General features: G+C 46.1%; 1 protein-coding gene and 1 long non-coding RNA gene across 2 annotated transcripts in view; one reads left to right on the forward strand and one right to left on the reverse strand.

Moving 5' to 3' along the window:
* Positions 1–27,195, reverse strand: part of LOC120991124 (zinc finger protein 585A-like) — a 2,129,672-nt gene extending 2,102,477 nt beyond the window's left edge. The window contains exons 1-2 of the mRNA XM_040420015.1: positions 27,145–27,195; positions 26,890–27,010 (exon numbers count right to left, since the gene is read on the reverse strand). Of these exons, the coding sequence (XP_040275949.1) occupies positions 26,890–27,010 (121 nt within the window). The 5' untranslated portion in view covers positions 27,145–27,195. The remainder of the gene's footprint in view (positions 1–26,889; positions 27,011–27,144) is intronic.
* LOC120991215 lies at positions 15,339–17,255 on the forward strand. The gene is made up of 3 exons (XR_005776569.1): positions 15,339–15,508; positions 16,971–16,974; positions 17,181–17,255. It is a non-coding gene; the product is annotated as an uncharacterized LOC120991215 (long non-coding RNA).
* Positions 27,196–27,701: the final 506 nt, after the last annotated feature.

Below are 27,701 nucleotides of genomic sequence, written 5' to 3' on the forward strand. Positions count from 1 at the left end.
CTGTGAGCAGGCTAAACTCCATGTCTGAAGAGGACCTCACCAGCAGGAGAACCTCTCTGTATATAACACATAGAAAAGGTCCGTCTGGTGTATGGGAAATAGACAGTTCACTGTGAGCAGGCCAAACCCCATGTCTGAAGAGGACCTCACCAGCAGGAGAACCTCTCTGTATATAACACATAGAAAAGGTCCGTCTGGGGTATGGGAAATAGACAGTTCACTGTGAGCAGGCTAAACTCCATGTCTGAAGAGGACTTCACCAGCAGGAGAACCTCTCTGTATATAACACATAGAAAAGGTCCGTCTGGTGTATGGGAAATAGACTGTTCACTGTGAGCAGGCTAAACTCCATACCTGAAGAGGACCTCACCAGCAGGAGAACCTCTCTGTATATAACACATAGAAAAGGTCCGTCTGGTGTATGGGAAATAGACCGTTCACTGTGAGCAGGCTAAACATGTCTGTAGAGGACCTCACCAGCAGGAGAACCTCTCTGTAGGTAACACATAGAAAAGGTCCGTCTGGTGTATGGGAAATAGACAGTACACTGTGAGCAGGCCAAACCCCATGTCTGAAGAGGACCTCACCAGCAGGAGAACCTCTCTGTATATAACACATAGAAAAGGTCCGTCTGGTGTATGGGAAATAGACAGTTCACTGTGAGCAGGCTAAACTCCATGTCTGAAGAGGACCTCACCAGCAGGAGAACCTATCTGTATATAACACATAGAAAAGGTCCGTCTGGTGTATGGGAAATAGACTGTTCACTGTGAGCAGGCTAAACTCCATACCTGAAGAGGACCTCACCAGCAGGAGAACCTCTCTGTATATAACACATAGAAAAGGTCCGTCTGGTGTATGGGAAATAGACCGTTCACTGTGAGCAGGCTAAACATGTCTGTAGAGGACCTCACCAGCAGGAGAACCTCTCTGTAGGTAACACATAGAAAAGGTCCGTCTGGTGTATGGGAAATAGACAGTTCACTGTGAGCAGGATAAACTCCATGCCTGAAGAAGACCTCACCAGCAGGAGAACCTCTCTGTATATAACACATAGAAAAGGTCCGTCTGGTGTATGGGAAATAGACATTACACTGTGAGCAGGCTAAACTCCATGTCTGAAGAGGACCTCACCAGCAGGAGAACCTCTCTGTATATAACACATAGAAAAGGTCCGTCTGGTGTATGGGAAATAGACAGTTCACTGTGAGCAGGCCAAACCCCATGTCTGAAGAGGACCTCACCAGCAGGAGAACCTCTCTGTATATAACACATAGAAAAGGTCCGTCTGGGGTATGGGAAATAGACAGTTCACTGTGAGCAGGATAAACTCCATGTCTGAAGAGGACCTCACCAGCAGGAGATCTGATGGGGCCACATGCTGAGCTTTCCTTTGACCATGATGATGGTGAAATCACAGGTTACCGCCAGAGTATTACAATCTGAATGTATACTTTGATGGGAACATTTCACAGATAACTCTTGATGAGTAGAAAATTTGAGCCGATACTTTAGTTTTCTCAGACACTGGACGGCGGACATTTCTCCGTGATTAGAGGCTCATCTGCAGCATCATCTGAGCTCACACCCTGTTCTCACAGGACTCGGGGTGAAGTGCGTCCATGATACGGATTCATGTTTTATGGTGATATTAAACAGTTAGGCCTCCTGCACACAAACGTTTTTTGTTTTAGAATGTAATTACTGTATGTGCCTTGTTTAAGTTCCTCAAAAAACGCAAACCAAACGGAACGGAAATTGAGACAGTACTGAAACAAAAAATTTTTAAAAACGGATCTTTTAAAACGGACCGCAAAACCATCCGGTCTTCTGCAGGAGGCCTTATAAGGATTAAAAATAGAGATTTTCTACCACTCATCTGTTCAACTTTATTTGGCAAAATTAATTGTAATGGATCACATACCACAAAGGGTTAAGAAGGTTCTTACGGAGTATGGAGTTTAGCCAATTCACTTTGAATCTGCTAAATCCCATCATAGTTCCGGACCTGACCACCAGGGGGCAGAGAGGTCCGCACCGTGTCTGGAGTTTAGACAGCTCTTAGAGAGCTGGCTATTTCCCAGACTGCAGAAGGACCAGGTCCGTTTGGTGTCTGGAGTTTAGACACAACCGATACTGAAGCGCACGGCCCAGCGTAAGGCTTTAGGAGAGGTCAGGACCAGGCAGGGGCACAGTTTACTGCCTGGTTCTGTCAAAGTGCAGAGGGCAACAGAGAAAACAGAGCCTCTAGGTGTAATGACAACGCCCCCGTTGCTCCTAGAGGCTCATTTGCATGTATTGAAACATCATTCTTCTCAGTAATGCTGCACATATGGACATGGGACCAACACAGATGCCTCCAGCTGCCAAGAGCACATGTAACAGGTCAGCCAGTGTCATAGGGACAGAACTGCTGACAGATGCCCTTTAATCCTGCATAAGGAAGGTGATTTGCTTCTGATACTTTCTTCTGCAATATCTTCAGGTTGAGAGGTTCTTCCCTGAGGGGCCACAGCAGGGCCGGTACAAGGCAGGGGCCGAAGGAGCGGGTGCCCTGGGCGCTACCATTTGCGGACAGGAGGGGGGCGCAGGTGAAGTGCCAGCAGTGTACAGCTTCACTGTACCACATTAGCCAAGCGCCACTTGCTGTGCTTGCTGTGCTGAGTGCGCTCCTGCACCCGCCTACACCGTCCACACCAGCCATGTCAGCGCTGCTCCTTCTCTCCCCCTATGAATTTTGTGCCGACTGCGCTCCTGGCTCGGGCTCCCTTTCCTCCTCTGCGTTTCCTCGCCCCCCCCCCCCCCCATGGAGGATTCATTTGGTTGATACCACCGGCGTGCGCTGTGTGACGTCACGCGGCTCACGCCGGAGGCGAGGTGTGAGGTGAGAGAGGGAGGACTCGCGCAGCCTACAGGGAGCTGTGTCGGCGCGTGAAGAACAAGCCACGAGGAGCCTGCCTTCACTAGCTGCTACTCACACACAGACTGTAAAAAGTAAGAAAATAATGTAATACAAATAACAAACTAATTTTTTTATTAAAAAAATTATGGTCATCTCAGTCCAATCAAAGTCCCACAGTCCTTTGTTCTATTGCTTTAAGTATATTCTTGTTTTGAAACAACATTGATTCTTTCTTAAAAACGGGGGGGGGGGGGGGCGCAGTTTGCCATCTTCGCCCTGGGCACCAAATGGCCTTGTCCCAGCCCTGGGCCACAGCCCTGGAGCTCGGACTATTCTGACTGGTGGATCAGGTGGTAAATCGAGGATTTGACTTAATGAAGCCTGAAGGGCATCGTGGACATTTTCAGAGTCAGTTGGTTCAGGGAGAACTCTAACCCCTAAGTTATAGCGATGGCCTCTGTTATCTGTGTCCTCTGGGGTCTTCTCAGTTCACACAAGGCCTGAGTTTGGGCGTCTGAAGTATTGTGGATTTGGATTGCTGGTTGTTCAGTATGGCCTGTGGTAGCTTTCAGATCCTCCCTGACCTCAGTGATTTCAGATCCGCACATCTCTGACCTCTGAGATAAATCTTGTTTGGAAGAGATTTTGAATGTTGTACCCAGGATGTATGATCGGGGTCCCCAGGGATCCCTTCACTAGAATTTTTGCAGCCTGTATGCGGAACCATTCACTTCAATGGGTCTGCTAAAAAAAATTGAAATGACTCCATGTGCATTCCGTTTCCTATGTCCGCAAGTCTGTTCCACAAAAGAATAGAACATGTCCTATTCTTGTCCCACACAATGGGTGTGCAATAAAAAAACTGATGCAACACTGATGTCATCCAGGGTTTTTTGCGGATCCATGTTTTGCGGACTGCAAAATACATACGGTCGTGTGCATGAGCCCTTATGGGAGCATGGAGATGACCAAGATATCTGCAGGCTATCAAATAAAGCGGTGTAAGGAGGTCTCCTGATGGAGGAGGCAGAACTTGAGGACCATCAGGAGTGATGTGCTGATCACCCACCTTGTCCTGGGCTGCAGAGACCAGCCTGTCTCTAGCTATAGGGCTGCTGCTCTAATGGTGAATGAGGGACGATCTGGCTGGTGTCTCTTGGAGGGGGAATCATCAGTGGGAAGAGATGGTTCTTTTCTCTGTAAGATCCATGCGGCCGGATGCTCCATATTGCATCTCGATAGCAGGGAGAAGTGCTCCTCTTAGAGCCACCTCCAGCACTGTTCACATTGCGTCCGCCTTCAGTGCCTCTGGCTTGGGCTATTCTTCTAGCCCTGATTCCTGCTGTTTGGAGGGGAATGTGTTTTTGTTGGTTTCTATGGTCTTATTTACAGGGACCGTGTCCTGCCTCCGTTACCTTTAGTTCAGTTTTGTCCCCATTGACAATGAATGGGGACAAAACGGAAGCGGTTATTTTTTTCGGTATTGAGATCCTATGATGGATCTCAATAGCAGAAAAGAAAAGCGCAGGTATGAAAGTAGCCTAAAATATATACAGTATTTTTGGACTTTAAGACACAATTCTTCCCCCCCCCCCCCCCCCCCCCCCCCAAAAGTGAAGGAAAAGTGGCAGTGCGTCTTACAATATGGAAGCGGTCATCAGCATGCGAGAGGCGCAGGGAGCGGTGAGGGAAGTGCTGCACAGCTGTACTCGCCCTTCCTGGTTATCTTGCGGGCTCTGCGGCGTACAGCGTCAGGATGTAGTGCACTTACTATGACCTGACACTGTGCAACTTCAGGTCACAGTGCATTGTGGGACAGAAGATCAGGGAGCAGTGAGTGGCAGTGTCATCCGGAGAAGGCGAACTAAGTTTATTTATCTAACGTCTGATGGAGCTTGGTGATCTCATGAGGGTCTGATCTGAGGCAGATGGAGCTTGGGGGGTTTGATCTGAGGCTGATGGAGCTTGGGGATCTGATGAGGGTTTGATCTGAGGTAGATGGAGCTTGGGAGTCTTATTTTGGGGTCTAATCTGAGGTCTGATAAAAAATGGGGGTCTGCTCTGAGGCCTGATGAAGAATGGAGGTCTGCTCTGAGGCCTGATGAAGAATATATTTTTTTCTTACTTTCCTCCTCAAAATCCTTGATGCTTCTTATAGTCCGGTCACTTTTATAGTCCGAAAAATACGTTACTGAGCTCCTATGACAGAGGCTTGGGAGATACAGTACAGACCAAAAGTTTGGACACACCTTCTCATTCAAAGAGTTTTCTTTTTTTTCATGACTATGAAAATTGTAGATTCATACTGAAGGCATCAAAACTATGAATTAACACATGTGGAATTATATACATAACAAACAAGTGTGAAACAACCGAAAATATGTCATATTCTAGGTTCTTCAAAGTAGCCACCTTTTGCTTTGATTACTGCTTTGCACACTCTTGGCATTCTCTTGATGAGCTTCAAGAGGTAGTCCCCTGAAATGGTCTTCCAACAGTCTTGAAGGAGTTCCCAGAGATGCTTAGCACTTGTTGGCCCTTTTGCCTTCATAGTCATGAAAATAAAGAAAACTCTTTGAATGAGAAGGTGTGTCCAAACTTTTGGTCTGTACTGTATATATATAAAAGATCCTGTTAGGGTCCAGAATCTATTTAGTATTTGTGTGAAGAGAAGACAAGCAGGACTTTCGGGGAAGAACGCCAAGTTAAATCACTGCAAAAGATGCACTACAACAATATGCAAATGATAATATATAGCTAAACTCTCACGCTGATGTTAAAAATGAGATTTTAGCCAATATATTCCAGTCAAGGCCATATTTGAGCCCGCGTACCCCATCAAGATATCTCAGTGTAGCGCGGGACCTAACGCTAACCTACCTGTAGTGTGTGAACACTGTCTGATAGGTGCAAAAGTCCGACTCACAGCCAAAGCTCCCAAAAACCTCCAAAGTAGGATCACAAATACAATGGGAGGAGGCTGTGAGCCTCACCTATAACAGGCTCATGTGACGCAGGCTACCAGGTGCGCCAGAATGTTACCAAAGATGAAAATCGGCACATTCCATACATATAACAAAACCAAATCACTGAATAAAGTGGCCTAAGGCCTCATGCACACGACCGTTTTTTTTTACGGTCCGCAAAAACGGGGTCCGTAGGTCCGTGATCTGTGACCATTTTTTCGTCCGTGGGTCTTCCTTGATTTTTGGAGGATCCACGGACATGAAAAAAAATTACAATGCAAGTCAATGGGGACGGATCCGTTTGACGTTGACACAATATGGTGCAATTGCAATCGGATCCGTCCCCCATTGACTTTCAATGTAAAGTCAGGAGTCCCTTTTATACCATCGGATCGGAGTTTTCTCCAATCCGATGGTATATTTTAACTTGAAGCGTCCCCATCACCATGGGAACGCCTCCATGTTAGAATAAACTGTCGGATATGAGTATATTCTAACACAGAGGCGTTCCCATTGTGATGGGGACACTTCAGGTTAGAATATACTAAAAGAACTGTGTACATGACTGCCCCCTGCTGCCAGGCAGGTGCTGCCAGGCAGCAGGGGGCAGACCCCCCCCCCCTGTTTTTAACTCATTGGTGGCCAGTGCGGCCGCCCCCCCTCCCCCCCTGTAGTTAACTGGTTGGTGGCCAGTGGCCCCCCCTCCCTCCCCTGTAGTTAACTCTTTGTTGTCCAGTGCGGCCGGCCCCCCCTCCCTCCCCTGTAGTTAACTTGTTGGTGGCCAGTGGGCCCTCCCTCCCCCTCCTAATTAAAATCTCCCCCACTATCATTGGTGGCAGCGGAGAGTACCGATCGGAGTCCCAGTTTAATCGCTGGGGCTCCGATCGGTAACCATGGCAACCAGGACGCTACTGCAGTCCCGGTTGCCATGGTTACTTAGCAATTTGTAGAAGCATCATACTTACCTGCAAGCTGCGATGTCTGTGTCCGGCCGGGAGCTCCTCCTACTGGTAAGTTACAGGTCTGTGCGGCGCATTGCTTAATGATCTGTCACTTACCAATTAGTAGGGGGAGGGAGGGGGAGGGCCCACTGGCCACCAACGAGTTAACTACAGGGCAGGGAGGGGGGGGGGCCGGCCGCACTGGACAACAAAGAGTTAACTACAGGGGAGGGAGGGGGGCCCACTGGCCACCAACGAGTTAACTATAGGGGAGGGAGGGGGGCCGGCCGCACTGGACAACAAAGAGTTAACTACAGGGGAGGGAGGGGGGCCCACTGGCCACCAATGTGTTATCTACAGGGGGGGCCTGCCCCCTGCTGCCTGGCAGCACCTGCCAGGCAGCAGGGGGCAGTCATGTACACAGTTCTTTTAGTATATTCTAACCTGAAGCGTCCCCATCACTATGGGAACGCCTCTGTGTTAGAATATACTGTCGGATCTCAGTTTTCACGAAGTGAAAACTCTGCTCTGAAAAAGCTTTTATGCAGACGGATCCGTCTGTATGAAAGTAACCTACGGCCACGGATCACGGACACGGATGCCAATCTTGTGTGCATCCGTGTTCTTTCACGGACCCTTTGACTTGAATGGGTCCGTGAACCGTTGTCCGTCAAAAAAATAGGACAGGTATTTTTTTGACGGACAGGATATGGGTCCGCGAAAAAAAAAGGAAAACGGCACAACGGCCACGGATGCACACAACGGTCGTGTGCATGAGACCTAAATGGGAGGAAGTGCTCAGAACCCCAAATACTGTAGCGTATTTTCCAAATTGTTGTCTTTGGAGTCTGTTTGGCTTTTGCTGAGGTAGTCTATTTCCTTAGCATGACATTCACGTTGTATCGTGCAAATTATTATGTTTTTGGACCTTTCCAGATTAGGAGCAGTAAAGGCGTGTTTGCAGTGATGCCAATCTTTGCAGGGCTTCTGGCTCACAGGTAATGTCTGAGCTTTATGGACTACACAGGCTATAGCACAAAAGAGCAACATCCAGATGGAGAACCTGTTGAAACGCTGGGATCTGCGTTGGTGGTTTGAAGTCACTGTGCGTAGAGCAGATACTTCAAGTCGGATTTCTTCATCTGCATCTGGGTCTACCAATTCTAATGTGTCGGATCCAATGTTGCAAGACGTTGAACTGTACATGAACGCAGGACCCGTAAACCATGTTGTGTCTTTAAGGTGGCTTGGTGCGACGGATCTAGTCGCGTGGTCCGCAGGATTATGCTGTGTAGGCATGTAGTGCCACTGTTTAGGACAAGTGGATCTCCCGATCCTTAGCACCCGATTGCTGACGTGGACGTAAAAACATCTGGTTTTGTTGCAGATCTATCCTAGAACTACCTTGCTGTCCGTATAAAACTCGACTTCTTCGATTTCTAGGTTCATTCCTGAAGTTATAAGTTCAGCCAACTCCACTGCAAGCACAGCAGCGCAGAGCTCCAGTCTGGGTTTCGTGTGTTCGCGGAGTGGCGCCAGTTTGGTTCGACTCATAACAAATTCTGTATGGCATTGTTCTTTGAAATCAATGGTCTGTAGGTATGCTACAGCAGCAATCGCCTTGACTGAAGCATCGCAGAAGATATAGTCTTTGCATCTTGACTTCAGTTGATGGCACTGGAGCATAGGGTCGTGCCACGTGAAGGCTGGTCAAAGCTTCGAGAGACTTCTTCCAACCTGTCCACAGGTCCTTTTTCTCCATGGGAAGCGGATCATCCCAATCAGACGTCTCTGTGGTGAAGTCTCTTAACATCATTTTACCTTGGATCGTAACAGGCGCTACAAATCCCAGAGGATCATATAAGCTGATTATGGTGGACAGGACTCTGCGTGTGAAGAGCTTTTCTTCCTTGCTGATTTGGAAGGTGAATGTGTCTGCCTTTAAATCCCACAGCAAACCGAGGCTGAGAAGGTAGTCGGTGCTAAGATACAAGTCCTTTAGCTCACTTGAATGGTCTTGGGGTGAGAAAGCCATTAACTCACGGCTGTTGGAGGCGATTTTGTGCAACCTCAAATTAGATAGCGCAAGCATTTCTTGAGTCCTTTCGAGGAAACTGATTGCGGTCTCATTCGTGGGTGTGGATTTCAGGCAGTAGTCCACATAGAAATCTTTTTCCACAAAGGATCTGACGTCTGACCCATACTTTGCTTCAACCTCTCAGCCTGAATGTCTGAGACCGTAGATAGGGACTGCATGGGAAGGACTGTTTCCGAAGATGTGCACTCTCATACGGTAATCTACAATGTCTTCATTGGGGTTGTTTTTGCGGTACCAGAAGAACATCAAGTAGTTTCTGTGTTCTTCCTTGAGTAAGCAGTGGAACATCTGTTTTATATCGTCCATAAATGCTACAAAATCTCTGTGGAAACGTTGAAGTACCTCTAGAAGTCTGTTGTTGAGGTCTGGACCAGACAGTAAGACATTCTTTAGTGAGACACCTTCGCACCTGGCGCTCGAGTCGAATACTACTCGTATCTGTCCTGGTTTTTTAGGATGATACACGCTGAATATGGGTAAGTACCAACACTCCTCGGAGTCTTTGAGCACGGGTGCAATTTCTGCATGGTTGTTCTGGAATATTCTTTCCATGAAGGTAAAGAAATGTTCTCTCGTCTCTGGTGTAGGATGTTGTTGCGGCACATGTGCTCAGTTGCCGGCATCCTCCATTGTATGCATTTTTGGTGGGGATTGCCATTAGCAACGAACCACATGAGGAGGATTTACTCCCCCGGTTATACATACGCTACAGTATTTGGGGTTCGGAGCACTTCCTCCCATTTACACCACTTTATTCAGTGATTAAGAACTCCAAGTTACTGATAAAGCACTAAGAACAGGAGAACAATTTATGATGTGCATCCTGTACCAGTAAGCAAAGAAGTGCAAAGATAAGCGTGTAGTTAGCAGAAATTTTATATTAATGTGAAGTTTGTTTCTATAACCTTGGGGAAGGGGGGGGGGGGGGTTGTGTAGCTATGGGCTAAATGCCTCTTTTTGCTCCTATGATATAGAAGATGTAATCTTTGTATAATAAACCAGTGATTGCTTCAGCTTCACATACTGACTTTGTCGCAGTCACTCCGAGCTCGTACTTTCTGCTGATTTGGACCTCACACAACACCAACAGGGTCTTGATTAAGGCGACCCTAACAATCCCAAAGGGAAGCATCACGGTTATCAACAATGGGATATAGGGAGTATTATACAACAATAGCCCACTGTCCAATGGGACTCGCAGATAGAATATACAGCGGTACTTGACCACCGCGTATTAGAGAAACTAGACTGCACACATATCGAGCTGACCTCTATACTGTGATCAGATCTGATGGTCCATGGGATAGATGGCACACGTGGAATTAATAGCAATGTTGCCTGATACAGACACGTAGTATTTTGACCACGCTCTAGTGGATGATTGCCCAAGGTGGATGACGATGAGGAGCATGATGAATACTGGTTAAAGTCCAACACTGGTGTGAACACTACGTTACAAACATACAAACCCCAGCACTACATGTCCACACACATCCTGATCACTCTACTCTGAACCACTACCCCAATGTTGAGAAGCTATATCCTGAACTCACAATGTTGGTGGTTGTAGTGGTGCAAATGTGAACTGACCTCTATGCTGTGGTCACAGCTGATGGTCTATGGCAGTGATGGCGAACCTATGGCACGGGTGCCACAGGCGGCACTCAGAGCCCTCGCTGTGGGCACCTGCACCCTGGAAAAAATCTACGGTGTACCAATATACCATTCAGCGCAGGACGCACTATGAACAGTACAGGCAGTTCACTGAATGTAGGCAGGCTATTATAGCTAAATAATAAAGTACATGGAAGATAGACTATACTGGACTGTAGTATTCAGGGTAAATTGCTGTGTTGGCACTTTGTGATAAATGGGTTTTGTGTTGCAGTTTGGGCACTCGGTCTCTAAAAGGTTCGCCATCACTGGTCTATGGGATAGATGGCACATGTGAAATTAGCAACAATATTGCCCGATGTAGATACGTAGTATTTCCAGCACACCAGCGAATAATCGCTGAGTCTTGGAACATAAAAGGCAGTAGATCGGCTGTCTATGGGTAGTAGTAGTGGTCATAGCAGGAGCAGATGCCTAGTGTTAACAGTGGTGGCCACAGGAGATAAGCAGCGAGGAGCAGCGGTGGTGGCAGCTGCAGCCATATGGTACCTGCTGGCAGACAGGCAGAGGCATGATGGCAGCAGCCATGCAGAACATGATGGAAGGCAGACAGCAAAAGTGTGACAAGATGGGGCATCGTCAGCAAGGACAGATCTATTCATTGGCTTCAGCCGGAGGAGTGTGAAAATCCTCCTGAATACAGGCCTGGTTCATTTTGACAAAAGCCATGTTTTGGACACTGGCAGAGAACAACTTGGTCTGTTTGGGTGTCACCATGCCCCCCTGCCATGCTGAAAACCCTCTCTGAGATGACACTGGAGGCAGGTCAAGAAAGAGAATACTTGGCAAATTTAGGCCCCTGATCTAGTATGCACCTGAGACAGGCCAGAGTCTGGGAATGCCTGAACCTGGGCATTGAGGCCTCGGCTTCCAGATTTACCTCAGCCCGTGAGGAAACTGCTTTATCATGTTGAGGAGACTGAACTGGCTCCTGCTGCTGCGGGTTTTTCTGCTTGTGGTGGCAGGAGGTTGACTCTGTCATTTCAAGCTTGTCAATCCTCACATGGTAGAAACCTCTCAGAGACAAGTGTTCTGCATTCTGGCTGATCTGGATTCTGTTCACTACTACAGATTCTCAACTAGGTTGAGCATTGCACCTGGAGGGACGAAAAGTCAGTGGACTCTTTGAATCCCTTCAGAGGTCTCTCTCCTCAAACCTCAAAGAATTTAAAAGGGTATACCAGGATTTTTTTTTACTGATGACCCATACTCTGGATAGGTCATCAGTATCTGATCGGTAGGGGTCCGACACCCAGGAACCCCGCCGATTAGCTGTTTGTGGAGGTACTGATGCTCTTTTTCGCAGGTTACCAAACACCGCACCGTATATTGTATACTGGTTGTGCTTGGTATTGCACTCAGCCTCATTCACTTGAATAGAGCTGAGCTGCACCTAGGCAACATGACGCATGAACGTGTCGTCACTGGCCTCGTCACTGGCCTAGAAAAAGCAGAGAGAAGGCCACAGCACTGACAGGAGCGCCGCTGTCTTCTCAAACAGCTGATTGGTGGGGGTCCCAGGTGTCGGACCCCCAATAATCAGATACTGATGACCTATCTTGAGGATAGGTTATCAGTAAGATAATTTTGGACACCACCTTTAATGCTATAGATGCTGTTTGACTTACCCCACAGATTCAGGGGGAAGCGGACAGTTTAAGAGCAGTCACTACAAACATGGTGGCACCAGATCAGAACCCTTTCTTAAGGAAGTGGGAAGGAGCATGGCATGGACAGAACTGAAACTGATTCATCTGTCTGCTGTACTTATTTGAGGCTCCCTCAACACTTTTCCTGCCCAACAGAGTCTAGCAGTTCCAGGAAAATAGTCTCTGAATCCAGAGATTATCAAGCAGATTGCCAAGTTGTGGGAAGTAACAGTAATTTAACTCAGGGCAAGTAGGTTCAGTGCCAAGATGGAAACATTCCTTTTGTTTTATCAGGAATACAATACCTTTGCAGCTGATACCCTGCCCATTCCTTAGAGGTTCAGCCTGGCTTACAATTTCCTCCAGTTTCCTCGATACCTAGAGTTCTGATGAAAATTAGGCAAGACCAGGCCACACTACAGCCATCATACCGTTGAGGCTGAAGAGGTCAACTCGGGCAGATGAATCAAGAAGGCTATTGAGACTTCCCCTAGTGCAGATGTCTAGGGCACTCAACTCTGCCAAGGTCTGGAAAGATTCATTCTGACAGCCTGAAGGTTGACCAGCTTCTATTATAGAGTCCTGTATGATACAGTCATGAAGACCTTGCCACACTTTGGGTCTCTACCAATCTACCAAACGGTCCAAATGTTTCCCAAATCATTCAGATGAGTCAGGGATGTAACTGGAGACTTCCCACACTGCAGATTGTGTGTATCTAGGGCACTAAACTCTGCCAAGACCTGAGGATCATCCTCTATTGCTATTTATAGGCCTCTTTGATTCAATCATGAAGACCTTGCCACACTCTGGTTTTCAGTCCATGAAAAAGGTGTTCTCAACTCATTCAAATACATCAAGGGTATATCTGAAAACGTCCCTATTGCATATCAAGAGCGTTCTCAATCCACGTAAAAGATCAAGTGAATCTATTCAGCTTGAATTCTACTCATGGAGTGGATAGTTCCAAATCACAGATTATCAGCCTCTTAGGCATCCTGCAGGAAGCATTTGGAAACAGCATAAAGTTTATGGACCTAAAAAGAAAACATTTTGTCCATTCTGCAAGTTTATCCTTGTCACAAGAGTCCTTGATGAAAAGGTTACTGAAAGGTTTTCTAAGATGTGGCCTTCCATACTTAGATTTTTGTCAAAATAGGACTTGGCCTTAGTCCTAAAAGTTTTAAGATCATCTCCTTTTGAACCTCTCAATAAGGTCCCACATAAATACATGGCCTAAAACGTTTTTTCCCATCTGGCCATGACCAGGTGGTAACCTAGCATTTATGCCTCCAGAGGCGAATAGTAAACTGGCAGATCCATCCACCCCGCCAATGTTGTAGATTTCCAATGTCCATGTCAGAAAAATCAAGAACAAATTATTTATATGTTGTAGAAGTTTGCTAAAGATCTGGCCTTAGATTTTAAACTTTGCATGTATAAAGGTACAGCCAGGCCTGTTAGACATACATAAAGGTACTACCAGGCCTTTTAAGCATATAAAAAGGTACGACCAGGTCTATTGCACAGTGAAATGCACACAGGACTCTCTCCTACCCTCCAGTTCAGGCAACGTTCTCTACCTTTCATAAAGGACAGGTCACACTGACCCCTCACAGTGTGTGAAGCGGATACACACCCCTACTGCTTAGCACACATGGCCATCTCATCACTAAGTAGTTCTCACCAACCCAGGATCCGCAGAGGATCTGTCAGTATCTCGCTCTCTGGATTTATGCCCTCCATGCTGTGGGACGAGCTTTCTTAGACGAGGAAATGCAGGGCCTCGAGCTGGTGCTCAGTGAAAGTTCAAGTTGCCAAGAGCCTGAGCAAGGTGCTTGCTGGGCAGGACTCCACTGAGTGAGGAGGATAGGCTGCTGCCCGGCTTCTGCAGTTGTCCTTCCCTGACGCTCTTCTATGCATCCATATAATAAACATAGTTTATTATGTGGATGCATAAATGATTGGGATGGTAGTAGCAGAGTGCCGCCCAAGGCCACCGCCTCACTTTGCTTCATGAGCGGTGCACCCCTGGCCATGACATCTGCCATGAGAAGAGGGATATGCTTGTCTTGTCATCTGCACATCAGATTCCTCCCAGACAAGCTTTTTGGTTATGGTATTATCAGACTTTACTCCAAAGGAATGTTCTTTGGTAACTATAATTTCTCCTTTCAGAGTCTGTTATGAGCTTTTTATGCTGGAGTTAAGAGATCAGTTAGGTTTAAGATGTATTACTTAATTTCCTGAAGGAACTTTGAGCAGTCCACCTATTGAGCTGATGAAGTCTGATCCTGCTAGATCAGATTTTTGTGAGTAGCAAGGAGTTTGCACAGTAGGTTAAATTTATGGTTCTCAGAAGAGACTGCTTTGTGGCAGACTATTTCAGTTCCACCACACAAGAGGGCCCTCGCTATGGTTGTGCTGCTGGTTAAGAAGTAATGGAAGCGCCGATTTGTAGGGTTAATCTGTTTTCCTTTAGGCTAAGGCTCACAATAACTGATGGAAATAACTGACCAAATAACTAAAGGATGAACTCAGCCTTAGTCCTAACAGCAGCACAAGCTTTCCTTCCTAAGTATGTCAATTCTTTATAATAAACCCAGGATAGGAGGCATGGAGGAGGTATCCTTATATAGGCTCCGAGGTCTTTAATTAATTAGTGATTATTTTGATTCAATTAAAAATAAAATTTTCTATACTAGTAGACAGGGGCAGAAACACCCCATTATTGTGCTGCTGTTAGGACTAAGGGAAAACAGATGAATATTAGAAAATGATGCTTATTTTTTACAGATTTAATATTTCCCACAATCAGGGTTTGATATATTGAGAAAACCTTTCTTCAGTGCACTGTACCCAGAAGACGGCTCACTGTTAGGCGCTCTCCTTACTGCATACATCCATAAAACTGTCCCCATATAATATAAAACTAATAATAATCTTTATTTATATAGCACCACCATATTCCACAGAGCTTTACAATTCAGAGGGTTCAGGGACAAATCAAAATAGACATCACAGAATTACAGGCTAATATACAAATTGGAACACAAGAAGTAAGGATCCTGCTCACAAGAGCTTTTAATAATGGGGGGGGGGGGTGACAAAAAGGGTAAAACTGATTGTTTTATAAAGTGGTCCAGCCACCTTTGTACTAGATAGAGCAGTGCAGACGGAGCTGCATCAGCCAGTGCACTCAGTGCACGGATTACTGTCAAAAGATGGTGTTCGAATATGAAGAATAAAGGAGGAGGGAATAAAACAGGGAGCGGACAGTTTAGGGAACATAATAAGACTGCCTGAAAAGATGTGTTTTTAAGGCGCATTTGAAGCTAGAAAAGTTGGAAATTGACCTGATTGTCCAGTCAGTGCATTCCAGCGAGCTGGTGCAGCAACACAAGAAAGTCTTGAATACGAAAGTGAGAGGTAAGAATTATAATCTTTGGCAGAACGGAGCGTGCGGTACGGTTGTAGACAGAAATGAAGGAGTATATATAGGGAGGTGCAGCACCGCGGAGAGCTATGACTGGCACAAGCTAGTAGCATCAGTATAACGGGTGGACAGATAGATGAGCCTGGCTGCAGCATTAAGGACAGACTGAAGGGTGGAGAGTTTGGTGAGGGGAAGATAGATTAGTAATGTGTTACAGAAGTCAAGAAAAGAATGAATCAAAGCAATAAGTTTTGTCTGTTTCCACCGTTAGAAAAGGGCAGATTCTGGAGATGTTCTTGAGGTGTAGACAAGAGCAGGCAAGTGATTGTATATGGGAAAGAAAAGAAAAAAAAAAAGATCTGGGACAAACATAAACCCAAAAGAGTGAGATGCTGCCCCAGAGTTAGGATAGTATCACAGACTGAAATTGAAATATCAGGTTTAGATGGGTTAGTAGAAGGTGGGAAATAGAGGTAGTTCAGTTTTTGAGAGAGAGGACATGATATTAGAAACAGCTGCCAGATAATCACTGGTGTTTTGTAGAACTGCTGGAGTGATATACTGAAAACCAAATCTGCTGATAGTCTGTCTAGTCGCGGCTGTGGAGACAGAACAGAGTAGAGGGCCTACAAATGAACCCTGAGGAAAGATTTACTGAAGGAGGGACCAGAGAGATAAGAAGAAACAAAGGGAGAGCAGTGTCCTTAAGGCCAATTGAGCATGGTGAAGAGGAGCTTGTGGTCTACTATATCAATTGCTGCATAGAGAGCTCCAGAAGAATCAGTAGAGAATAGTTGTCATTCTTTTTTGCTGTCAGATGACTGTTAGACACTTTGGTAATGGCAGTTTCTTTAGAGTGTAGAGGAGAGGTTAGAGACAGGTCGGTAGTTAGCAGCAGAGGTTGCGTGAAGAGATGTTTATTTTTAGTAGTGGGGTTATAATACAATGTTTAAAAGATGATGGAAAGAAGAGAGAGGTTAAATACTGTATTTAGTTGACTAATGACAGTGGAGGTGAGGAAATTGATTCACTACTGTAGGTCGTGGGTTGAGAAGATGATTGAAGCCTGGTGACTTCTTCTGTTATAAGGTCAAATGAAGACCGAGAACAAGAAGTGTGGGATGGAGGGGGATCGAAGCCGGTCGGAGACTGAGAGATTATTCCCTGCTGGCAGTTTTTTTTTATCTCTGAAGTGGCCAGGTCTTCAGCACAAAGATCAGTGATGGGCACATGCACTTTAAGGCTTGCAAGGGAGTGAAAAGTATTACAGAACCATTTTGGTTATTTGAAAGTGAGGAGATAAGAAAGGTGAAATAGTTTTTTTTTTTTGGCAAGGTGGGGGGAGTTGTAAGTATTAAATATAAATTTATAATGGAGAAAATCTGCAGATACTTGTAATTTTTTCCATAAACATTCAGCACAACTAGAGAACCACTGGAGAAAATGTATTTATGTGTGTGCCAAGATGGTTTTGAGGGTGTAGTTGTAATGATTGGTAGTCAGATCCGCACAAGAGGGGGCCCAGTGAATAGAATATACAAAAAAAGGAATGATATTCCTCAGTGGCTGATATCTTTTAATGGCTAACTGAATAAAATTACCGTTTTATGACCTTTTTATCTAATAGGCTGCTGGGAGTAAATGCTAAGTAGGAATCTCTATGTGTGAAAAGAAAGGACTGTCATGAGAACAGGGAGAGATTTATATAGTAAAGGAAAGAAGATTGTGGTCAGAAAGTGGGAAGCATGAGCTAATAAAGTCAGGGAGTGAGCAAAGGCATGAGGAAGAGAGCTGTTTGAGGCCGAGAAAGGAGGTTATAGAAGGAAAGTAAGGCCGATGGGGAGATTGGATCATCAATGGGGATGTTGAAACTACTTCTCCCTGTCTCCTCGTCAAGTAATTCTGAATTTCAGTGCAGTTGACTGTATCTGTCATCTATTTCCACAATATACTCGCTAACTCCTATAAAGACACATTTCCTGCGTTGTCTATCAGGTTCCATACTGTGCTGTCACTGCTACGAACCCTAGATCGCCACACATCTCCTGCCTTGTCCGTCAGGTTTCATACTGTATTGCTGACACTGTAGCTACTACTGCCCCTTCTGCCATTACTACTACCTCTACACAGCTACATATCTCCTCTCCTGTCTGTCAGGTTCCATACTGTACTTCTGCCCTTGCAGCTACTACTGCCCCTGCTGCCTTTTCTACTATCCTTACACAGCTGCACATCTCCTGCCTTATCTGTCAGGTTCCATACTATACTGCTGCTGCTCCAAAAAATAGGGAGAATGCTTGATCGAAACAAGACACGTTACATTCCCTTTTGCGGGCTCTTGCCTCGGGGATATGTTCTGTGCAGATTTGGTATTGAAGCACAACAACATAAGAGGAGAGGGAGACTAGGGAGGTATGGATAAATTCATTGCACACCCTGGTGACAAACATTTATGATCAGAATTGTTTTACCATGTAAAGCTGGCCATTACAGTTAATTTTATTAGTAAAAAGTTGGTGAAAGATTCCCTTTAAACAGGCTGTTTATTGACTTATTTATTTGAATCTGACCCAAAACATATTTCAAGACATGTACTCATCTCTACTTTTATCCAGTGTGACATTTCTGATGTTTAACAAGACTTGATTTTTGTGTAAAATATTTCCCACATTCTGAGCACGAATACGGCTTCTCTCCTGTGTGACTTCTCTCATGTCTAACAAGATTTGACTTATCTGTAAAACACTTTCCACATTCTGAACATGAAAATGGCTTTTCTCCTGTGTGAATTATTTCATGTCTAACAAGATGTGATTTTTTTTTAAAACATGTCCCACATTCTGAACATGAATATGGTCTCGGTCCTTTGTGATGTCTTTCATGTACAACAAGATCTGATTTCTTAGTGAAGCTTTTCCCACATTTTGAACATGAATACAGCTTGCCTCCTGTGTGACTTCTTTTGTGGTTAACAAGACTTGATTTCTTTATGAAGCACTTTGCACATTCTGAACAGGAGTATGGCTTCTCCCCTGTATGAACTCTTCTGTATGTAGAAAGAATTGATCTTTTTGTTAACTCTTCAACGTGTTGAAACCTTTTAACCCTGTCCTGACCTGCACTTGTGGTAACAAACTGTGACTGGTCAGGAGAAGGCTCCTCATGAATAGGTCGATTATGTGATAGATCTGTACTGTGAAGTTGTGGATATACATTAAGGGTAATGAGATTTTCTCCTGAAGAGCGCAGCATGATATCGTCATCTTCTGCTTTATAATTCAGTGATAACATGAGGTTTCCCTTCCCAGAATTCATACTGGTATTTTCTGTTAAGATAAAAATGTAAATTTGTGTGTTTTTTTTCTTCCAAACTAGAATGCAGACAAACATAACATTCTTATCAGGCTGGAAGTGGATCCATCAGGAAGGAGAACTAAAAGCCATTCATTTTGAATGCACTCCTGGCTTTAATTAAAAAAAGTGCACCAAAAACTGAATGTGCGACTCCAGCCTTAGGCTACTTTCACACTTGCGTTCGGTGCGGATCCGTCTGGTATCTGCACAGACGGATCCGCACCTATAATGCAAACGCTTGCATCCGTTCAGAACGGATCCGTCTGCATAACTGTTTTTTCAGAACTGAGTTTTCACATCGTGAAAACTCAGATCCGACAGTATATTCTAACACAGAAGCGTTTCCATGGTGATGGGGACGCTTTGATAGAGATGTCGCGAACATAAAAATTTTCGGCGAATGCGAATTTTTGCAAATGTTCGCGAACGGACGAACCGCCATAGACTTCAATAGGCAGGCGGATTTTAAAACCCACAGGGACTCTTCTGGCCACAGTAGTGATGGAAAAGTTGTTTCAAGGGGACTAACACCTGGACTGTGGCATGCCGGAGGGGGATCCATGGCAAAACTCCCATGGAAAATTACATAGTTGACGCAGAGTTGGGTTTTAATCCATAAAGGGCATAAATCACCTAACAATCCCAAATTTTTTTGAACAAAGTGGTTTAAAACATCCAGTGTGTGTATACGATCAGGTATGATGTTGTATCGATCAGGTAGTGTAAGGGTTATGCCCGCTTCACAGACATTGACAGACCAAACTCCCCTTTTAATGCACCGCAAACAGTCCATTTGCCCAACCGCAAACTCCCCATTTGCACAAGGTTGGATACCAAGCTAGCCATGTCCCGTTGATGTCATTGAAGGTTTCTTCCTCCACCCAGCCACGTACAACACCAAGGGTCCCCGAAAGGTGAATTGAATTGATTTTTCGAACGGGTAGATGGTTAAAAAAACGCTGGTTCCCTCCCCTTTGTTTGAATCCACGGTCACTGCGTCTGCACCGTGCAATTTACTGTCACACCCGATATGAGTGGTATTTTCTGTTGTACTATTCTCATCAGTTTAATCCCTGTTACGTCCCCAATCTGGGATCCATTTATTGAATAGATTTTTCGAACGGGGAGATGGTTAAAAAAACGCTGGCTCCCTCCTCTTTGTTTTGATCCACGGTCACTGCGTCTGCGCCGTGCAATTTACTGTCACACCCGATATGAGTGGTATTTTCTATAGTACTATTCTCATCAGTTTAATCCCTGTTACGTCCCCAATCTGGGATCCATTTATTGAATAGATTTTTCGAACTGGGAGATAGTTAAAAAAACGCTGGCTCCCTCCCCTTTGTTTTAATCCACGGTCACTGCGTCTGCGCCGTGCAGTTTAGTTCTCTTCTCATCAGTTTAATCCCTGTTACGTCCCATATCAGGGATTGCCTTTTGTGAAAAAATAATTTAGGCCGGGTACCTTCGACTGCCTTCACAGTGACAGACCAAACTCTGATACACCAAACTGAATTGATTTTAGGAACCGGGAGATGGAAAAAGCAGCTTGGTCGGTCCTCTTACTCCCAAGTTGGGGCACTGCGCGTGCACGGAGCAATGTGCTGTGACACCCTATATGAGTGGTGTCTTAACTAGTACAATTCCTATCAGTTTAATCCCTGTTACGTCCCCTATCCGGGGACGTGTGTCGAATTGATTAACCATTGTCGAATTATCGAACCATTACGACATCCTGAAATAATTTAGTTCTGAGCGCTATACTTGCTTTGTATTGGAATTGATGGGAATTTTTTTAATTGTCTGCATTATTTCTAATAAACTATTAAGAGACTTTATTATGATTTTTTTTATTTTATGTATTAAAAACCCATACAACTCGGAAAAAAAAAAACTCTTAAAAAAAAAGAAAGAAAATTAATGTTTTTTTCTATGAAAAATTATCCAGCCGATCGCTTTTGGTCTGATTATAATGAAGCAACGGCCTTATCATCTGGGGTGTGGCAACATTGCCAACACACTCATAGAGGTGATGATCGTTTCATTGTGATACGCAAGCCCCTTCACCACAACAAGGTAACGATCACGAAGGGGAATTGACACATGTATGTGCCTTTTTTTTTGTTTTGTTTTTGCAGCCACAGTGCAGCACCAGAGGCCAGAAAAATTAGGCATGTACACATGCCTGAAAAATAATGGTATTGTTGCAGCGGCCGGAAAAATTGATGTTTTCCAGGCAGAAAGGTGACTAAAACATTGCGGCTTGAACCCTAGTTGGTGGCGGAGAATTCACGAAAGTCATCCGGTATGCAGACATTAAATACAGCAGCGTGGGGACCATTTTGAGGCCAAGGCATGTCATCAGGCCTTTTGTTAGTCAAGCGTATTCCCCACTGTCAGTCCCTTCGGGATCCATGCCTCATTCATCTTAATGAAGGTGAGGTAATCAACACTTTTTTGACCGAGGCGACTTCTCTTGTCAGTGACAATGCCTCCTGCTGCACTGAAGGTCCTTTCTGACAGGACACTTGAAGCGGAGCAGGCCCGAAGTTCTATCGCAAACTGGGATAGCTCAGGCCACAGGTCAAGCCTGCACACCCAGTAGTCAAGGGATTCATCGCTACTCAGAGTGTCGATATCTGCAGTTAAGGCAAGGTAGTCTGCTACCTGTCGGTCGAGTCGTTCTCTAAGGCTGGATCCCAAAGGGCTGTGGCGATGTGTAGGACTGAAAAAGCTCTGCATGTCCTCCATCAACAATACATCTGTAAAGCGTCCTGTCCTTGCCGCCGTGGTCGTGGTAGGAGGATGATTACTTTCACCTCTTCCCCAGTTAGATTCCCGTTGTGCTGTGACATCCCCCTTATAAGCTGTGTAAAGCATATTTTTTAGTTTGGTTTTGAACTGCTGCATCCTTTTCGACTTTCGGTAATTTGGTAACATTTCCACCACTTTCTGCTTCTAACGGGGGTCTAGTAGCGTGGCCAGCCAGTACAGGTCGTTCTCCTTCATCCTTTTTATACGAGGGTCCCTCAACAGACATGACAGCATGAAAGACCCCATTTGCACAAGGTTGGATGCCGAGCTACTCATTTCCCGTTCCTCGTCCTCACTGATGTCATTGACTGTCTGTTCTTCCCCCCAGCCACGTACAACACCACGGGTGCCAGATAGGCGACAACAACGAGCACCCTGGGATGCTGTGGTTGGTCTTCCTCCTCCTCAAAGCCACATTCCTCCTCTGACTCCTCTTCCTCATACTCCTCTTCCAGCGTTGCCGCAGGTCCGGCAAGCGATGATGACAAGGCTGTTTCTGGTGGTGATGGTTACCACAACTCTTCCTCTTCACGCTCATCTATGGCCTGATCCAGCACTCTTCGCAGGGCATGCTCCAGGAAGAAAACAAATGGGATGAGGTAGCTGATGGTGCCTTCGGTGCGACTGACTAGGTTTGTCACCTCCTCAAAAGGACGCATGAGCCTACAGGCATTGCGCATGAGCGTCCAGTAACGTAGCAAAAAAATTTCCAGCTCCGCAGAGGCTGTCCTAGCACACCGGTCATACAAATACTCGTTGACAGCTTTTTCTTGTTGGAGCAGGCGGTCGAACATTAGGAGTGTTGAATTCCAACGTGTCGGGCTGTCGCAAATCAAGTGCCTCACTGGCATGTTGTTTCGCCGCTGGATATCTGAAAAGTGCGCCATGGCCTTGTAGGAACGCCTGAAATGGCCACACCTTCCTGGCCTGCTTCAGGACGTCCTGTAAGCCTGGGTACTTAGACACAAAGCGTTGTACGATGAGATTCAACACATGTGCCATGCACGGCACATGTGACAACTTGCCCAAATTCAATGCCGCCAACAAATTGCTTCCATTGTCACACACCACACACATCATCTCCAGTTGGTGCGGGGTCAGCCACTGATCCACCTGTGCGTTCAGGGCGGACAGGAGTGCTGGTCCGGTGTGGCTCTCTGCTTTAAGGCAAGTCAACCCCAAGACAGCGTGACACTGTCGTATCCGGGATGTGGAATAGCCCCTGGGGAGCTGGGGGGATTCAGTTGATGTGCAGCCAGACGCCGCAGTAGAAGAGGACTCAGCCGAGGAGGTTATCGAAGAGGATGGAGTAGGAGGAGTAGAGGAGGTGGCAGTAGGCCTGCCTGCAAGTCGTGGCGGTGTCACCAACTCCGCTGCAGAGCCACGCATTCCATGCTTGTCAGCCGTCAGCAGGTTGACCCAATGCGCAGTGTAGGTGATATACCTGGCCTGACCGTGCTTTGCAGACCAGGTATCAGTGGTCAGATGGACCCTTGCCCGAACACTGTATGCCAGAGATGCCATGACTTCCTTTTCAATTTCAGAGTAGAGGTTTGGGATTGCCTCTTTTTAAAAAAAAAATTTGTCCGGGTACCTTCCACTGTGGTGTCCCAATAGCGACAAATTTTTTGAAGGCCTCAGACTCCACCAGCTGGTATGGTAAAAGCTGGCGGGCTAAGAGATCCGTCAAGCCAGCTGTCAGATGCCGGGCAAGGGGGTGACTTTGTGACGTTGGCTTCTTACGCTCAAACATGTCCTTGACAGACACCTGACTGTGGGCAGATGAGCAGGAACTGCTCAAGGCGAGAGACGGAGTGGCGGATGGTTGAGAGGGGGCAAGGAGGACAGCAGTGGTTGAAGTGGCTGAAGATGCTGGACCAGGAGGAGGATGGCGGCTTTGAGTTTGTGTGCTGCTTCTACTCATGTGTTGATCCCATAGGCGTTTGTGATGTGCGATCATGTGCCTTCGCAAAGCAGTTGTACCGAGGTGGGTGTTGGACTTCCCATGACTCAGTTTCTTTTGGCACAGGTTGCAAATGGCATTGCTGTTATCAGAGGCAGACACACAAAAAAAATTCCACACTGCTGAGCTTTGCAATGACGGCATTCTGGTGGTGTCAACAGCATGCGTTGATTGGCGTGCTGTCTGCCTGACCCCGGGTGCCGATACATGCTGTCTGACTGTGCCACTAGCTCCTTGCGATGACCTCCCCCTGCTTCCAACTCGTCTCCTCCTTCTCTCTGTCTCCCCTTCTGAACTTTCCCCCTCTTCTTCTCTTCGAGCAGAATTTTTTCTCAGAATTTTTCAGGATCAGGGTACGTGGCCTCTGAACACTAGCCATTATTCCAAGGCCAGTGGAAATCACAGCACCACGACGGCCCCTGCGGGGTGGCCTGCCTCTGCCTGTAATTTTTTTCAGATAAGTGGTACTATGCGTGCAAGGTACTGTGCCACCCTATATAAGTGGTGGGCAGTGGGCACAGTACAGTCTGTGTGGGCCTGACACACACTGGCTTGCAACTGCGATTATATTTATTACAGAGAAATAATAAATTTACTTTAGTTGTATCTGCAAGGTATTGTGACACCCTGTAACGGTATGAGTGGTGGCCTGCCCAGTGGACACAGTACAGTCTGTGAGCCTGCAGCCTCTCGTTGTCTGGCAACTGCGATTATATCACAGAGAAAAAATAAATTGGCTTTTATTTATCTGCCAGGTATTGTGAGTGTGACACCCTGTAACGGTATGAGTGGTGGCCTGGCCAGTGGCCACAGTACAGTCTGTGAACCTGCAGCCTCTCACTGTCTGGCAACTGCGATTATATAAAAAATAAATAAAAAAATTGCCTTTTTTTTTATCTGCAAGGTACTGTCTGTGACACCCTGTATGAATTGTGTGCACACAGTACAGTCTGTGGGCCTGCAGCCTCTCACACACGGGCAGGCAACTGCAATATACTTGAGAAAGGTTCTGTGAGAGAACTGAAACGTTGTCAATTTTCTGACGTGTGAATAAACTGCACATTTTTTACTTCAAGGAGTTCTGCGCACTTTCTTTCTTTATTTATATATATATATATATATATATATATATGAAGAAAAAAAAAGCAGACTGATGTACCAGCCCTAAAAAGGGCTTTTTGGGGTGCTGTCAGGACGCTGTCCTTACAGCAGATGAGTCTGTAGACACAGAACACTGCCCTAGCTAACGCTTTCCCTATTAAATCAGCAGCAGCTACACTGTCCCTCCTCTCACTAAGAATGCAGCTTCCGAATGAATCTAAAATAGATGCTGTCCAGGAGGTAGGTGTCACGGATGATGTACAGGAAACAAGACAATACAATATAAACAATGACTCACTGGATCCACAACTAAGGAACAAAAGGGAGACCCCTGCATGAGACCTGCCGCTCTCCCTTATTGCTCAGCCTATGCGACCACCCCAAAGGTGGATGGGCGCATATCCACGTACCTCGACTATCTTACACCTGAAGACCCTACAATAGTGAGGGGACCCGACCACCGGCTCCCTACACAGACACGGAGGGAGTCAGGGTCACCTGGATCCAGAAACAGAAAATCATAAATACATAAACAGCACTTATCTTGCAGACGACTGGGGACTGTGGACTGGGAACTAGGAACAGCATGCACACACACTCCAGGAAGTTGTATAAGCCGCACACTACTGCATTCTGGGGAGGAACTTAAAGGGCAGCAATCAGTCCAACTGCATGACAGCTGAGATAGACTAACGAGATGAGGAACTTAACCAAAACAAAGAAACTCAAGGAGGAGGATCTGGAAAGCTCCTGTCAGAGCTTCTCAACTGTCTGGTTGTGACAGTGGGAGGGTATGGGAGGGAGGGTCTGCTGCTGATTGGCTGGAATGTGTCTGCTGACTGTGAGGTACAGGGTCAAAGTTTACAGAATGATGACGAATAGGGGGCGGACCGAACATCGCATATGTTCGCCCACCGCGGCGAACAAGCTATGTTCGCCGGGAACTATTCGCCGGCGACCTATTCGAGACATCACTACGCTTCAAGTAGAATATACTAAAAGAACTGTCTACATAACTGCTGCCTGGCAGCACCCGATCTCTTACAGGGGGCTGTGATCCGCACAATTAACCCCTCAGGTGCCGCACCTGAGGGGTTAATTGTGCGTATCATAGACCCCTGTAAGAGATCAGGTGCTGCCAGGCAGCAGGGGCCAGACCCCCCCCCCCTTCCCCAGTTTTAAATTCATTGGTGGCCAGTGCGGCCCCCCCTCCCTCCCCAGTATTATATTCATTGGTTGCCAGTGTGGCCCCCCCTCCCTCCCTCCCCAGTATTATAATCATTGGTGGCCAGTGCGGCCCCCCTCCCTCCCTCCCTCCCCAGTATTATATTCATTGGTGGTGTGCTGGGCTTCTTCCCTTCAAATGTCTATACACATTAGAGAAGTGAAGTCTGCATAACGAGAGATACATATTATACCTCTGCTGCGGCTTCGCTATCCCTTTCTGAATACATATCTGCTTTTAAGACATGCATATCTACCTTGTCGGTATACTCGTACCGTATACTGACAATAGCCATAGCAATGTCCCGCAGATAGTCTCAAATCTATAAGAACCAATAGAATGATCTTCACTAGATACTGGTCACTTTAAACAATATTGAATGGGGTCCATGCTGACAGTGATGGGGGATGGGCGGCCACCTGGCTGATCAGACAATGGACATGACTCATCCTTCCTTACACAGGGATGAGGTGTGTGCATTGCACTGTTTGGCCATGTTGATGCCCTCCCCTGTCCTTTGACATGTACCTGTACTTTCTCGGCTGACTGGCTGAAATTGTAAAGCCATCTCCTACTGGGCGTTGTTCTATTGCCTTAATGAAGAAGGAGTCTGGAGCCGATTGGGGTGTGCTCAGCAAGAACTCAAGATGATAACACCTTTGTCTGTGTCGTGAAGAGATTTACCTTTCCTTACACAAAGTCTGATGCGAGCGGATTTCTATTATAAATTTTTCTATTACAACTTTCTCCATTCATGATTCCATACCTGTGGTGACATCTCCTGGAATGTCCTCCTTCACCTCACTCTTACACAGGGGATTGTCCATCATCCTCTCATCTTCATCCTCCACTTTAATATCAGTCAGATCTTCCCCCTGATTTGTCATCTGTAACAATTCAGTACAATACAGCAGACAGGTGGGAAATCTAACATCCACATAAGAGACCCCCACAATCTAAAACCCCTCTATGTCTGCAGGACCCCCCTATATAGATGTGTATAGGGCTCAGCTCCATCTACCTGAGGATTCTCTGGGACCTTCTCCTCTGGACAGTCCTGGGAATACAGAGGACGGGGACATCTCTCTGGTGGATTTCTCCTCCTGGATCTATCTATCAAGACACAAGCACACAGTGACTAAATACATGGCCTCCTGTAGATCTGTCTATAGATCAGACACTTCTCTCAGCTCCTTCACTTATAGGTTTAGTTATCAGGGGAAATAAAAATATTGTGCTCCTCACCACCTGTACCGAGGTCCCAGCACCTAGCAGACCACAGGCCTGAAGCAACCTTTGGTCTATGAGAGTGAATGGTGGGCAGTGGACAACAGCTCCTTCTCCACATTAGTACATTCTGAGGAGGAAGATAGTTATATAGGGCAGAGGCAACCTTTTAAGAGCACTCTGCAGCACCAAATGACACCTCTGCTTATGAGGTAAATTTCTAGAGAGAGAAACCACATTGAAGACCTTTATCCCACAAAGTACATGGATAATGTAAAACAACTACTCCCAGTTTCCTCTCCACCAGGCTCCGACGTGTTTGAGAAAGCTCTACATCTATATTCTCCTCCA

This window comes from Bufo bufo, chromosome 2 (genome assembly GCF_905171765.1).
Source record: "Bufo bufo chromosome 2, aBufBuf1.1, whole genome shotgun sequence".
Taxonomy (NCBI): domain Eukaryota; kingdom Metazoa; phylum Chordata; class Amphibia; order Anura; family Bufonidae; genus Bufo; species Bufo bufo.